Below are 17,081 nucleotides of genomic sequence, written 5' to 3'. Positions count from 1 at the left end.
GTAATCTAACCCTCAAAATTCCCACAAACCAATTCCTCTGACCTCTCTTAAGAGAAAGGCAAGGATGTGGGGTCCCAGAAAGAAGGTGGTCTTAGCAGAATCTAAAAGCAGAAGAAAGGGAAAGCAGGACTATTTCCCCACAGTCTCACCTCTCTATGAGGCCATCACTGAGAATGAAGACCAAGCTTGTGACAAAACTGGGCAAGAGGTGAAAAGAAGGGGGCCAGGCAGAGAGAAGTGTCAAAGAACCACACAGGGGCCAGAACAAGAGCTGCAGAGCCTGCCCCATGGAAAGCTCAGTAGCCAGGTCTCTTCACAATGGCCAGAACACTCCTATAACCTTTCCCTACTGAGCACCGTGCTTCTCCTCCGATGGCACCAGGCCCACCTGTGCAGACACAGGTATAGGCCAAGCCTTATTCCACGCACATATCCAGAGCAAATGCTGAGGGCAGCAATTATTTAGCAGCTTAAAGGCATCTCTGTGCACTCCACCAGAGGGTGGGGAAAGCAGACAGGCAGTACTGGGGATGAATAGTTAATTAGTAGCTGGCTTTTATTGGCAACTTGCTGTGTGCAAGGCATTGTTCTAACCATTTTACATTTATTCATACAAGGAAGATTCTACTGTTGCCCTGAGTTTTACAGGTAACGAAACTAAGGCATGAAGAATGGTTTCCCAAGCTCAGTTCCATAACCAAATTGACTGGACCATGATTGTACTTCTTTTATCCTTTGTAAGTGTCAGTCTAGAAATAATCACTCCACCGAAAGGAGACCTGGGAGGAGGAAATGGCAACCCACTCCAGTATTCTTGCCTGGAGAATCCCACGGACAGAGGAGCCTAGTAGGCTGCTGTCCATGGGGTCACACAGAGTCAGACGTGACTGAAGCGACTTAGCAGCAAAGGAGACCTGAGTTTGATGCCTGGGTTGGAAGATCCCTTGGAGAAGGGAATGACTAGGCACTCCAGTATTTTTTGCCTGGAGAATTCTTGGGACAGAGGAGCCTGGTGAGGTTCAGTCCAAGGGGTCACAAAGAGTCAGACACAACTGAGCAACTAACATGTTCACTTCTCAAAATTCTCACCACACACACACACAAAAGTGCTAACCAACTACCTATTAAAAGTCTACACAGAAACCTTTGCCTCTGAATGGCATCACATGTTTTATACATCAATCAGCAGTCTCCCAGTAGGAACCATAGATACCCAGGCCACAAAAATGTCATTTGTGTATTATACACATCCATAATGCCAGCATTATTTAATTATTGCTAATACTTAATTCATTTCTATGGTCCTTTTTTAAAATTTGTGGCCACACCCCATGGGCATGTGGGCCCTTAGTTCCCCAACCACAGACTGAACTCGAGCCCCCTGCATTGGAAGGTGGAGAATTAACCACTGGACCACCAGAGAAACCCCTCAAATATGCTATCTTAATATATGTCATAAGACAATCAAACTTTGTTAATTATTCAGTTACTGATAATAATCAGTATTGTGGTTCCCAATCATAGCAAAAAAGAATGTCTAAAAAACAAAAGGAGACCCAGAACTTGAAAAGGCATTATCTTAGTAGAAAAGAAAATCTAAGAAGAAATCAACAGTAATATAAAATCCATTTTACTTAAAAAGATATTACTAATTGCAATTTCATACTGCATGCCAGAACTGACTAAAAAGGGAAGCGAAGGCACAAAAAATGAAGAAACACAAACAAAAGTTTCCCCAGACACATAAAGAATAGCAACTGTCAAGGGAATATATTTTATGATACTATCTACATTGCCAAACACTTGCTGGTGTATCATGTAAGTTGGCACAGACCTTTATTCAAGCTTTGTTGGAGACAGGAGGCAAGAGTAAATGACACAGTGTAAACAGGAGCCAGCTAGCAGGTGACAGAAATAAGCATCCCGAAAGGGACACATCTAGTCTGTCCCCAAAGCTCCAAGTCACTCAACCTGATCAAGCAAAAATCCCAATTCTTGTCTAAGTTGAGGCATGTACTCGGTCACAAGGTGCCTTTTATAGGTGCAATTAAAATTGTCCATGGTTCAAACCTCAAAGAGGGGCACAAGCATAGAATTCACACAACTTCCGCTGCTTCATTCCCTCTATTCTCTGTAGGGCAGTGGAATGAGAAACAGTCTGGGTTAAGCTGCTTCTGTTCTTCCATTAGTTCTGGTTCTTTTAAGCCAAAATTACATTCCAGGCAGATTGGATGGTCTCAGCCAGTTGCCTGAAGGTAAAGTACAAAAGAAATGCCACCCTTGGCTTTCTGGACCCAGCTCCGAGAGGGGAAGAGTGCTCAGGGGTTCAGAGAGAGGTGGGTGGGACCCTGCTGCTCAGGTGTCTTAGACTCAGCAGGAAGAAACGAGAGCTGGGAAAGGACATATAGTAGCATTAGAGCTACTGTTTATATTCATGCCCAAACTGAGCTCTGCCCATGCTTAATAAGCTGATTGACTCTGATGCCTCCCTTTGGTACGTCAGTAGGTCATGACTACCTGTCACCATCGGTGGGTAAACTCACACGTGGCTTCCTCACTTGTTCCTTTACTTCCAATGTACTGTGATTTGGTAGCAGTGGCAGCGGTGTCGGGGGGGCGGGTATTAAATAACATTTTCTGATTCTAAAATCTAGTTTTAACTAAACTCGACAAAATAAACCAGTTGGCTTCAAAAGATTCCTGAAGAGAAACCCCAGACTGAAGATAATCCATCAACAATAAGAAAAATGGCAGAGCACAGGCTTGACTGCTAGTATAAGTTCTTCATCAATCGTGGAATGAATTAGAAACGGGGACAGTTGAATTAGATCTGCCAAGATGCTGACCTCCATACATTATAGTAGAATTTATCAAGAGACTGTTTGAAATGTGGGTTTAAATCCACTATTTTTAATAATAAACTTCATTTTATGTATATACTGAGCTGTGAGATACTAGCTGTTGAGAATTTAAAGCTATCAAAATCAGTAACACATTTAAAAATATTAATCTCAATTTAATTTATATCTTTGCATTCATTTTATGATGTGAATATTAGTTCTGTGGCACATTTACATGATGTACAAGTTCTTAAAAACATGTCTTGAGAAGCATGCTCTAAAATTTTTACTGGCAAAGGTGCACAATAAAAATTTTGCCCTTTGAGTGTAGGTCTTCCAGACCAGAATTAGAATGTTCCTCAGGAAGGTCCTGCAGACAGTGACTGCAGCCATGAAACTAAAAGACGCTTGCTCCTCGGAAAAGAAGCTATGAAAAACCTAGACAGTGTATTAAAAAGCAGAGACATCCCTTTGCTGACAAAGGTCTGTATAGTTAAAGCTATGGTTTTTCCAGTAGTCATGCACAGATGTGAGAGCTGGACCATAAAGAAGGCTGAGCACTGAAGAACTGATGGTTTCTAACTGTGGTGAAGACTCTTGAAAGACCCTTGGAAAGCAAGGAGATCAAACCAGTCAATCCTAAAGGAAATCAACCCTGAATATTCATTGGAAGGACTGATGCTGAAGCTGAAGCTCCAGTAATTTGGCTACCTGATGAGAAGAGCCAACTTATTGGAAAAGACCCTGATGATGGGAAAGACTGAAGGGAGGAGGAGAATGGGACGATAGAAGATGAAGATGGTTAGATGGCATCACCAACTCAATGGACATGAGTTTGAGCAAATAGGTGGTGAAGGACAGGCAAGGCTGACATGCTGCTGTCCACGGGGATTAAAGAGTTGGACACAACTGACTGAACAACAGGAAAGCCCAAGACAATTCACAGTGAATTTCAGATGCCTGGAAATTCATTATGTTTCAGACAACTGGCATAAACCTTGACAGAGATTTCTATAAATTATTAGGCAAAAAGGAGCAAAGTCCAGTCAGCATTCTCAGATCTGAGTTTTAGACTCTGGGTATACAACTAACTTACATTTTGATTTGAGATTCCTAAACAGGAAGATGGTCTTTGATACAACTGAACTCTAAACTGAGATTCTGGACTAGTTAGAACTAAAGTGAAAAATGTTTTATTTTGATGTTAGATTAAATATCATAAATATGAATTCTGAGAGTGTACGGGAAATTCCAAATGGATGCCAGGAGGTTTCTGGCACCTAATCTGTTGCAATGCATATGGAGGTTTATATCAAGAATAGTCAACAGCAATTTTCCATCTCCCCTGGGGAAAAGAATAAGAGGAAATCACCAACATGGAATGAAAACACTAATTTGCAATCATTTAGGAAGTCACTGTAGCCAAGGATGCCAAATGTTTTTAAATATAAGTCACCCTAGTTAAGTAGATGGAAAATCAGCAAGGAGTAAATCACTTGTTCAGGATATCTCCTGGACCAAATACAAGTGATGTGGTGTTATGGTCAGTGTCCTCAAGCCATTCTTCCTCCACAACCAAGGTCTCGCCTTTAGTCACGCAGTGCTTTAAACTTCAGTCAGAACAGAGACTTAGGTTTCCCCTATGAGATCCTGCACACCGCCTGGGGTGGAGAGAAACACACACGGGTGGCTATCTTTGTGGGGATGTTCACTCTCTAATCTAGCCCTATTTCCTTAGTATCAAGCTGGAATTCTCAGACGTTCTCGAACACTTCAGCTGAAATGTCACCAGTCATCTCCAACTCAAATCATGCAAAACAGAACTGACCTTTCAGCTTCTACCCACGCTTTCCCCGCTCTACTTTCATTTTATGCTTTTGGCACCATTATTCCCATTCTTGTTGAAACCAGCAACCCCAAACTTCTCCATCATCATACGAATCTCATGGGGCTAACCATAACAATCTGCTCTTCAGACATCCCTTGTCCATGGTCCCCTCTACATTTCCACAGACACAGCCTTAGTTCTGGCCTCTGCCATTTATTATGTCAACAATCACAATCCCTTTCTATCAGATCTAGCCATGCACACATGCTAAGTTGCTTCAGTCATGTCTGACTCTTTGCAACCCCATGGACTGTAGCCCACCAGGCTCCTCTGTCCATGGGATTCTCCAGGCAAGAGTACTGGAGTGGGTTGCCATTTCCTCCTCCAGGGGATCTTCCCAAACCAGGGATCGAACCCGCACCTCTTATGTCTTCTGCCTTGGCAGGCAGGTTCTTTACCACCAGCGCCACCTGAGAAGCCCAGATCTAGTCACCCACCTGACTATTTCTGTTTATTCATTCAACAGACCCTTGATGATCCTCACCTCATCGCCAGGTACAACAAGGTGTGAGGGACACATCAGTGAGCATTATCCCTCTTGCAGTTTATCTTCTGATGGCGGATGTAAGTCAGAAGTATATGAACAAAGAAAATATTAAGTGCTGAGTAGAAAATAAGAGAATTAACTTAGAGTGACTTAAATTAGGGAGGAGGATCTGGGAAGACCTCTTTGAGATGTTTAGCTGAACCCTACGAAATGGTAACCCACTCCAGTATTCTTGCCTGGAGAATCCCGTGGACAAAGGAGCCTGGTGGGCTACGGTCCATAGGATCACAAAGAGTCAGACATGACTGAAGTGACTTAGGAGCAAAGAAAAAGAGTGTGCTATTGAATGGGGCTGGAAAAGCATTTCAAACAGAGGGTACATACTGTGCCTTCAAAGACATGGAGGAAGGAGAGAACTTGGCCTGTTAAGGAATCAGAGGACCACTGACGCTGGAGAACAGTGAGAGAGAAGTGAGCACAGTCGAGTACAGGAGAAGATAGGTCTGCCGCCAGAGCATGAAAGGGCTTGGAAGCCAGTCTTCTGTGATTGGAGAAGTATTTCTGCACTCAAAATGAGATCACAGCACTGCCCCTTTTAACTTCTGTCTCCGTGTTACTGATAGGATAATATTTGAATTTCATCTGATGACAGTCAGGATCCTTCCTGGTCTGGATACTACTTGCCCTCCGAGTACTTTGTTCTGAAACCACCCACATTCACATTCAACTTGTAGACTCTAGATTTGCCTCCTTTTCACATGCCTCCTTTCATCAGCTGGAAAAGCTCCTTCTCTGTGTGATGACCACCACCATTTCATCCTCTAAGACTCATCTTAAGTTTTACAGGAGGAGCCAGTACATTGATCTCTCGTTGTTTCACAGGTATCTTTATTCTGTGATCTTAGGATACTCTGTACATCTCTCCCACCATCCTGTGAACTCTTGAGAATGTGAAATTCAGGATGTTATGTGTTGTGGTAGTCACGGTGTCTGAAACAGAGCTGGCATTCAGTACATGCTTATTGAGGGAGAGAGGGAAAGAGGAAGGGAGGAGGTAGGCAGGCAGGCAGAAGTTTTGTCCAAATGCACTAGAATGAAATTTATGACATTCTGATGCCATCTAGTCTAAGGTTTACTCTATTCTTTGAAACCAAATTAAAATTTAAAAGATTCTTTATTGAATGACTTCTATATACGATAAACTAGCCCAGTTCATGGTAAACAATGCTTAATTACCAGAGAAATTCTAAGGAAAGTAATGCTACATGTGATAAAGGACCATACACTGGCTCTGTTACTTGCTATCAGTTAACAGACCTGGAGGTACTGAGCCCCCAAATTCTACTTCTTCAATATACACTATAGGCAGTATCAAACAGACAACACAGAAGGGCCCACTTTACAAATGAAGAAAGTAAGGTTGCTTTTAAGAGTTGAACAAGTAAAAACTGGATTATCCATTACCTCTGTGAGAGGTAACGGTGGGCTGAAACAGTCAGAACTATTATTAAGGTGACCAAGCTGTTATCTCAGCAAGAGGAGAAATGGCATAAGCAAATATCTAATGCCAAGTAGAGATAAGTGAGGTGGAAGTAACAGTGAATAGATATTATAAACATTTTTGTCATGCTGAAGGAAAATTCTCTATTGTCCTCTGAGTGGATATACTAGCTTTCTGGTTTATTCATCAGCTTCTTATGAGTCTGCATGAAGCGCAAGTTACTGTACCTACCTCTGTACACTGACAAAGCTGAATATATGACCGAAAGACTGAAGAACAGTCTCTTAGCTGTGGTCACTTCACCACGGTTAACACGCTGTGTGACCCTGCCTGCCTGCCAGCTGGTCTGTTCCAATCAGATCTCATGACAGCTACTTCTCTCACATTAAAACAAATGTTTTAGGTCAAGGTCAGCACAAGGAGTCCTTTCATCAGGATAAGAACACAAGGCCAAGTGCATTCCATTCATGACCAGACATGGATTCCGAATGAAACGTAACCGACACAGCTCAGGCTCCTAAGTGACCTTCAGATGCCAGTGTCCGTCAAATGCTTCTAAAAAGAAATTAAGCGAGAGTTATACTGTTAGATTCATCTGGAATGTATTACTAAATGAAAACATGAAGTGGAGATAATCGTTTTTTAGAACTTAGGATCCAACTCTGGTGGATAACAGAGATGCTTGAAGCAAGAGAAAGAACTAAAATGGTGCCCATGAGTCCTAAAGTCTGTGATGCTACAATCAACATTTCCAACGCTAAAATTTAAGTTTATGTCTACTTCATGAGAGCACGTTCCTATCCAGGGTAGACTGTTGAAAAAGGTCTGGGTGAACTAATCTCTTATTCAACTCACCGTGAACATTCAACATTCATGCAATGTTAGAGTGCCAAGGGATGAAGGTTTACAGTCCTGAGTTGATAACTGGAATAGCACACTGTTGGAATGAGTCTTATCCATACGGCAATCTGATGTACACTACAACCGAACAAGCCTAAAGAGAAATGAATCAAGTGCCGTTGACACTGACACTATGGATAAAGACTAATATCCATAGTGCTACTTGTTATGGTAATGAAACCAAGCATGCTTGATTTTCACCAGGCTTAGAACGAGCACTGTGGTTTAGGATAAGACTCTGCCACTATATCTGAAAAATTCCTTTCTAATTTCAATGACTGCATCAAAAAAGGGAGTCTCCTTGACAAAAGATTATAAACTAACCTGCCAATATTTGTTTTCTTTTATTTTTTTCATTTGCCTTAGTATCACAGTTTTCTGTGTGAATTTCAGAAATTCCATCCTAGAGGATCTAATACCTAAAGCCACTGACGTATCCTTTTCTAATTTTGACAGTGGACCTTTCCAGCCACCCTCTGCTCCAATCTCAAACCAACTACTGCAACGCTGTTTTGAGGTTTAATATTTCACACTTATGTATTCAGTTCTACTACTAAGCTAAAATAGTAAAGACAAGTTTATTTGAATATTCTGCAACTGTCATCTGATTCAGTATATGTTTAGTTTTATGTGGAATTTTAAATGTTTGCAATAAAGCAAAATTTCAAGCCTTTAACAAAGCTTATTTCAGAGGAAAAATAATATATGCAAGTTTCTTAAGTGCTTTGCAGTTTAGGACCTCCAGGGGGGACATGTGGGGTCCTTCTGCTGTGTCCTGGAGATAACTTGAAGACATCGTCAACTAAAACCTGAAGAGAAGTGTGACTTAAGAGTGTCTCCGTGGTTACACTGAACCTAGATTTCCTGAAGCCATCTATGAGAGATTGTATTACCACTTAGAAAATATTATCAGTGATGTGTCAAAATGAAGATCTACATTTAAATGATGGCTGAGAAAGGAGCAGAACATCTTCACGTAAGACACAGATTTTAAAAATGTTGGAAGATTTTGGGTTTACTTTCCCAGGGCCTAAAAATAGATATAAAAGTAAAATGTCCTTGCTTTAAATGTCTTTCAAACTGAGCCAAAGATAACCAAGTTGAAGAAAAAACAAGCAGGGGACGAAGAAACAATGACATAACTAAATGTATGAAAATGGAGAGTGTTTCTCTGTAGAGGCATTCCTGCTAATGAAGAAGAAATGAGAGGACTGCTGCTGCTGCTGCGTCACTTCAGTTGTGCCCGACTCTGTGCGACCCCAGAGACGGCAGCCAACCAGGCTCCCCCATCCCTGGGATTCTCCAGGCAAGAACACTGGAGTGGGTTGCCATTTCCTTCTCCAATGCACCAAAGTGAAAAGTGAAAGTGAAGTCGCTCAGTCGTGTCTGACTCCTAGCAACCCCATGGACTGCAGCCTACCAGGCTCCTCCATCCATGGGATCTTCCAGGCAAGAGTACTGGAGTGGGGTGCCATTGCCTTCTCCAATGAGAGGACTAGGAGATCATTATTGGGCAAACTTCAAATGAAGTAACGAACCTAGGCAAAGATCACTAGTGCCCACAAACATCATAAAGAGAATATTACGTACTTAAGAGAATAAAGAGAATATTATGTAATATTACAGAATATTATGTACTTCTCGATAGAATATACAGTAGCATCTATGAACTATTTTTCTCCACTGAGATTAACTTTCTAGATCAAAGTAAAAGTTTGCAAGAATCACAGGAGACAGAAGAACATAATAAATAAAAACATGGCAATGCAATCATCAAAACTTAAAATGTAGGAAATTTCACAGGACGAGTGATCTGGGTTCTTTGCAAAAACAATAACTGCAAAGAAAAAAAAAATAGAGGATAGAAACCTCTAGATAAAAAGAAACCTAAGAGATGGACACATTCAAGGCAATGCATGAAATCTGTATGATTCCTCATTTGAACTAATTGTACAAGAATGGATAAATTTACAATCAGTGATATTAGAATTATATATTTGATGACATTAGGAAATTATTGCAAATGACTTTAAATGCATGATAAATTGCAGTCATGTATGCATGTGAGAGTTGGTCTGTGAAGAAAGCTGAGGGCCGAAGAATTGATGCTTTTGAACTGTGGTGTTGGAGAAGACTTTTGAGAGTCCCTTGGACTGCAAGGAGATCCAACCAGTCCATCCTAAAGGAGATCAGTCCTGGGTGTTCATTGGAAGGACTGATGTTGAAGCTGAAACTCCAATACTTTAACCACCTGATGCAAAGAGCTGATTCATTTCAAAAGACCCTGATGCTGGGAAAGATTGAGGGCAGGAGGAGAAGGGGATGACAGAGGATGAGATGGCTGGATGGCATCACTGACTTGATGGATGTGAGTTTGAGTGAACTCCGCAAGTTGGTGATGGACAGGGAGGCCTGGCATGCTGCAATTCATGGGGTCGCAAAGAGTCAGACACAACTGAGCAACTGAACTGAACTGAATGGCACTAGAATTATGCTTAAAGTATCCTTATCTTTCATGGTATATTTCATGGTATATTGCCATTTTTAAGGGAGGAATTGTAAAATATCTGAGATTTGCTTCATAATAATCTAGTAGATGGAGTGTTTTAGATGAAACAATCTAGTTAATGAGTTAATGATTTTGCCTCTAGGTACTGGATATTTAGTATTCACTGTGGCCATTCTATTTTTGTATATGTTTGACATTTCTCACAATAAAAGCTGAAAAGTTTTAAAGTCAGGGGAAAAAAGTATGAATAAGACTTACCCTGCTGGATATCCTTCATTTCTAAATGCAAACTAGAGATCAAGATTCCCACAGTTTGAGATCGTTTTCCATCCAATAACTTGATGATCTAGAATTAAAAAAAAAAAATCAATATAAGCCTAAATGACCAGGCAATCTTTCAGAAGCATAACAAAAACATTCATAGGTTTAGATACCCTGATTGGCTAACTGAACTGATGCTACAGTTACTGCATTTTAAAACTTTAATTTGACAAAGCAATCTATAGATTCAATGCAATCCCCATCAAGCTACCAATGGTATTTTTCAGAGAACTAGAACAAATAATTTCACAATTTGTGTGGAAATACAAAAAACCTCAAATAGCCAAAGCAATCTTGAGAAAGAATGGAACTGGAGGAATCAACCTGCCCGACTTCAGACTATACTACAAAGCTACAGTAATTAAGACAGTATGGTACTGGCACAAAGACAGAAATATAGATCAATGGAGCAACACAGAGAGCCCAGAGATAAACCCACGCACCCATGGATACCTTATCTTTGACAAAGGAGACAAGAATATACAATGGAGAAATAACCTCTTTAACAAGTGGTGCTGGGAAAATTGGTTAACCACTTGTAAAAGAATGAAACTAGAACACTTTCTAACATCATACACAAAAATAAACTCAAAATGGATTAAAGATCTAAATGTAAGACCAGAAACCAAAAAACTCCTAAAAGAAATCATAGGCAAAACACTCTCTGACATAAATCACAGCAGGATCCTCTATGACCCACCTCCCAGAGTAATGGAAATAAAAGCAAAAATAAACAAATGGGACCTAATTAAACTTAAAAGCTTCTGCACAACAAAGGAAACTATAAGCAAGGTGAAAAGACAGCCTTCACAATGGGAGAAAATAATAGCAAATGAAGCAATTGACAAAGAATTAATCTCAAAAATATACAAGCAGCTCCTGCAGCTCAATTCCAGAAAAATAAACAACCCAATAAAAAAATGCGCCAAAGAACTAAACAGACATTTCTCCAAAGAAGACATACAGATGGCTAACAAACACATGAAAAGATGCTCAACATCACTCATTATCAGAGAAATGCAAATCAAAACCACAATGAGGTACCATCTCACACAGTCAGAATGGCTGCTATCAAAAAGTCTACAAACAATGAATGCTGGAGAGGGTGTGGAGAAAAGGGAACCCTCTTACACTGTTGGTGGGAATGCAAACTAGTACAGCCACTATGGAGAACAGTATGGAGATTCCTTAAAAAACTGGAAATAGAACTGCCATACGACCCAGCAATCCCACTGCTGGGCATACACACTGAGGAAACCAGAACTGAAAGAGACACGTGAACCCCAATGTTCATTGCAGCACTGTTTACAATAGCCAGGACGTGGAAGCAACCTAGATGTCCCTTGGCAGAAATGGATAAGAAAGCTGTGGTACATATACACAGTGGAATATTACTCAGCTATTAAAAAGAATGCATTTGAATCAGTTCTAATGAGGTGGATGAAACTGGAGCATATTATACAAAGTAAGTCAGAAAGAAAAACACCAATACAGTATATTAACACATATATATGGAATTTAGAAAGATGGTAACAATGACCCTATATGAGAGACAGCAAAAGAGACACAGATGTAAAGAACAGACTTTTGGGCACTGTGGGAGAAGGCAAGGGTGGGATGATTTGAGAGAATAGCATTGAAACATGTATTTTATCATATGTGAACTAGATCGCCAGTCCAGGTTCGATGCATGAGACAGGGTGCTCAGGGCTGGTGCACTGGGATGATCCTGAGGGATGGGATGGGGAGGGTGGGAGAGGGGTTCAGGATGGGGACACATGTACATACATGGCTGTTTCATTTCAATGTATGGCACAAACCACTACAATACTGTAAAGTAATTAGCCTCCAATTAAAATAAATAAATTAAAAAAAACTTTAATTTGAAAGATATCTAGAAAATAAAGGAAAAATACCACCCCAAATTCCACCAATCTAATACAAGCATGCAAACCTCTATAATATTTAATTTACTCCTATCTTTTTTATTCAAACACACTTCAAGTTGTAACTGCACCACACATGCAAGTTTTTAATCTAACTTTGCCACTTATCACTGGCCTGTTACCATGTGGGACTTTGTAAGTCACTTCATGGCCTCCAGCCTCCTTGGCTGCAGACCATCCACTGAGTGGCTCAGGGGAAAGATCACTGTGATCTGGACTCCACTGTTGACCAGTCATACGACCTTGGAAAAGTGACTTAAATTCTAGGAATTCAACTTTTCATCACGAGTAGGCTTCACTGTACTGAGTGTGTGTATTTATTCTAGAAATTAAATGACATAACATACATAAAGCACCTAAAATAGTTCCTGATGTAGATATTATTTAAATAAAATTTTTCTATTCAAGAGGGTTAGGTTGCTCTGTGGTTGTGCTATGATTAATAATACTTTGTACATACAACTTAGGTTGAAGTTGTTTAGAAGTACTCTTTTATAACAGTAATATTATATATGTATATAAAAACTTCTATAATCTTTTTAGAAACTCTAAATACCTCACTGACAATTATTTCAACCCTCTATGAGTGTTCCATGGAGAGCTCATTATAGTTTCATTTCTCTCTAAATCTAGTAAATCAAATCAGCTCCAAAGAACATATCACACAGTGACCACTAAGGGAAAAAAATTTCTTTTTCTTTCCTGTAGTAGGGCCACAAAAATCAATATGAAATCACCTAAAACATCATCAAATCATATGTCTTTAATGCATTTTGTTGGGTGAAATATAAACTAAAAAGCTATGCTTCCTCTCCCACCTATGAGCATATAAACTTACCAAAAACATAGTGAAGATAAGATTAAATAGTAATAAACATCTACATTTATACTGGTACTAACTAGCTGAGTTGCTTGCTGGTTGAACAATAAGGGATAACATTAGTTTGTTCCAACCAAGACTACTGTCTACCTATCTATCAATCAATACTGAGTCAATTACTGCCAGCCCCTTATCATCCCCTGCTCAGCATGGCTACTCTTATATATACTGTTAGGCCAAAAGTACTGTAAACATTAAGCTTTCATCAAGATAAAAGCAAAAACTGATGATCAGCTTAATGTGTTTAATCATTTCAACATTAGCCTTAGAGAAAGATTCTTGGAGGATACAGAATTTCAGTTTTTAAGAAATAAAGAAGACACTTGGTATTTTCATTAATTTTTTTATATAAAAGCAAAGGAAGAAGAGATTATATATAATCAAACATCTTCTTTAAAAATGAAATTTCTGGCTTTTTCTTAGAGGACACAAATTTAAAGTGAAACCATCATTAAAGTCCAACACAAAATTAAGAAAATCCAAAGTTTTGTGTATATATTCAGGCATGTATTCATTTATTAACAAACATCTGCCATGCACCTGTTATGTGCCTGGCACTGCTTTGGATTTGGAGGATGCAGAGGTGACCAAGACAGATCACGTCCTTGATCTTATAAATTTTGTAAAGCTTAATGATTTAATACTGCTGAGAAGAACTAAAAAGGCAAATAAAACTATCTGCAAAGCAAATTCAAAGGAAGAAAAGCTTTGAGAAAGGACTGGATTTACCCTTAAAAGTCCAAGATAGTGACTGAGATACAACCTTGGTTATGGCATACACATCAATGTCAAGGAGACAGGCACAGGAATCAAATGTAAGACAAGAGGACAATTTGGTTGTAAAACATGTCTTCAGACAAATATTCACCATGCTATCCAGTTAGGGTTCTGAAAACCCTGGATAACACGGTCTTCCTACAGGAAAAACAAGGTTCAAATTCAAGGTTTTCTAATAGTTAATTAAAAAAAGACAAGAGAACAACCACAAGAGAACAGAAAGGGAAGGATTGAAATTGAAACTGAGATTCTGTCATAGGATAAAAAACAAGCAACTACCATCAAAAAAGTCTACAAACAATAAATGCTGGAGAGGGCATGGAAAAAAGGGAACCCTCCTATACTGCTGAAGGGAATGTAAATTGGTACTTCCACGATGGAGAATAGTGTGAAAGTTCTTTAAATAAAAAAACAAAAAACAGTTACTATATGATCCTGTAATCCCATCTCTGGACTTATATCAGGAAAAGACAAAACTCTAACTTGAAAAGATACATGTTCATTGCATCACTATTTACAATTGCCAAGATACAGAAACAATCCAAGTGCCCATAAACAGATGATCAGTTTAAGAAGATATAGTGCATATATACAATGGAATATTACTCAGCCATAAAAAAGTGAAATAATGCCATTTTCAGCAACATGGATGGACCTAGAGATTACCATACTAAGTAAGACAGAGAAAGAAGAGTATCATACATCACTTATATGTGCAATCTAAAAAAAAGATATAAATTTATTTACACAACAGAATCAGACTCACAGGTGTCAGAAACAAACTTACGGTTTCCAAAGGAGAAAGATGTAGGGAAGGATAAATTAGGAGTTGGGATTAGCATATGCATACTATATGTAAAACAGATAACCAATAAGGACCTACTATGTAGCACTGGGAACTCTACTTAATATTCTATAATAACCTACATGGGAGAGAGTCTGAACAAGAATGGGTATATGTATAATGGAATCACTTTGCTGTATACCTGAAATCGACAAGACACTGTAAATTAACTATATTCCAATATAAAATATAATTTTTTTAAATAAATAGAAGCAAGCAAATTCATTCCCACTTCATTATTCAACCAGGCTGACCTGTGGAAACAATGTTACGACTCCTGCAATTCTATTAACTGGGCACAGTAGGTGTTTGGAAGAAAAGTGTCTGTTACTTTCAGCTAGCTGGACTAAAAAATTAAATTTCCTGAAATGCATTGCTACTTCCTAAAAAGGGAGTCAGCAGTGCACAAGTCAGAGCATTTGTATTCTCTTCCTTATTTGTGTCAAATTCTTTGTCTATCTCTAACTAGAGCTTTAAAAATGGACCTGTATATGTTTCCATGTAGTCTCTCTTCAATTGTGGAATAATACCATGTTTCTCAAAACCAGCTGAACTGGTAGGAACAAGGTGGACATAGAATGGATATATGCTCTAAGCCCTCTTCATTTCTTTCATTTTCATAATTGGAAAGGTTTGAAAGACCTTGAAAGACCATAATTGGTCTTTGAAATTATTGTTTGAAAGACCATAATTGAAAATAAAAGGTTTTCTTCTCTCCACACCCTCTCCAGCATTTATTGCTTGTAGACTTATGGATTGCAGCCATTCTGACTGGCTTGAAATGGTACCTCATAGTGGTTTTGATTTGCATTTCTCTGATAATGAGTGATGTTGAGCATCTTTTCATGTGTTTGTTAGCCATCTGTATGTCTTCTTTGGAGAAATGTCTATTTAGTTCTTTGGCCCATTTTTTGATTGGGTCATTTATTTTTCTGGAGTTGAGCTGTAGGAGTTGCTTGTATATTTTTGAGATTAGTTGTTTGTTAGTTGCTTCATTTGCTATTATTTTCTCCCATTCTAAAGGCTGCCTTTTCACCTTGCTAATAGTTTCCTTTGTTGTGCAGAAGCTTTTAAGTTTAATTAGGTCCCATTTGTTTATTTTTGCTTTTATTTCCAATATTCTGGGAGGTGGGTCATAGAGGATCCTGCTGTGATGTATGTTGGAGAGTGTTTTGCCTATGTTCTCCTCTAGGAGTTTTATAGTTTCTGGTCTTACATTGAGATCTTTAATCCATTTTGAGTTTATTTTTGTGTATGGTGTTAGAAAGTGGTCTAGTTTCATTCTTTTACAAGTGGTTGACCAGTTTTCCCAGCACCACTTGTTAAAGAGGTTGTCTTTAATCCATTGTATATTCTTGCCTCCTTTGTCAAAGATAAGGTGTCCATATGTGCGTGGATTTATCTCTGGGCTTTCTATTTTATTCCATTGATCAATATTTCTGTCTTTGTGCCAGTACCATACTGTCTTGATAACTGTGGCTTTGTAATAGAGCCTGAAGTCAGGCAGGTTGATTCCTCCAGTTCCATTCTTCTTTCTCAAGATCGCTTTGGCTATTCGAGGTTTTTTGTATTTCCATACAAATTGTGAAATTATTTGTTCTAGCTCTGTGAATACCACCGTTGGTAGCTTGATAGGGATTACACTGAATCTATAAATTGCTTTGGGTAGTATACTCATTTTCACTATATTGATTCTTCCAATCCATGAACATGGTATATTTCTCCATCTATTAGTGTCCTCTTTGATTTCTTTCACCAGTGTTTTATAGTTTTCTATATATAGGTCTTTGGTTTCTTTAGGTAGATATATTCCTAAGTATTTTATTCTTTCCATTGCAATGGTGAATGGAATTGTTTCCTTAATTTCTCTTTCAGTTTTCTCATTATTAGTGTATAGGAATGCAAGGGATTTCTGTGTGTTGATTTTATATCCTGCAACTTTACTATAATCATTGATTAGTTCTAGTAATTTTCTGGTGGAGTCTTTAGGGTTTTCTATGTAGAGGATGATCATGTCATCTGCAAATAGTGAGAGTTTTACTTCTTCTTTTCCAATTTGGATTCCTTTTATTTCTTTTTCTGCTCTGATTGCTGTGGCCAAAACTTCCAAAACTATGTTGAATAGTAGTGGTGAAAGTGGGCACCCTTGTCTTGTTCCTGACTTTAGAGGAAATGCTTTCAATTTTTC

At 38.9% G+C, this 17,081-nt stretch overlaps 1 protein-coding gene across 1 annotated transcript in view; it reads right to left on the bottom strand.

Moving 5' to 3' along the window:
• The window catches only part of FMN1 (formin 1), a 340,200-nt gene that overhangs the window by 180,031 nt on the left and 143,088 nt on the right, over positions 1–17,081 (bottom strand). The window contains exon 8 of the mRNA XM_010844210.1: positions 10,384–10,471. Within this exon, the coding sequence (XP_010842512.1) occupies positions 10,384–10,471 (88 nt within the window). The remainder of the gene's footprint in view (positions 1–10,383; positions 10,472–17,081) is intronic.

This window comes from Bison bison, unplaced genomic scaffold, assembly GCF_000754665.1.
Source record: "Bison bison bison isolate TAMUID 2011002044 unplaced genomic scaffold, Bison_UMD1.0 scf7180017864197, whole genome shotgun sequence".
NCBI classification, from domain to species: domain Eukaryota; kingdom Metazoa; phylum Chordata; class Mammalia; order Artiodactyla; family Bovidae; genus Bison; species Bison bison.
The sequence above is the reverse complement of the archived record's forward strand: the minus strand, read 5'-3'. Positions and strand labels throughout refer to the sequence as shown.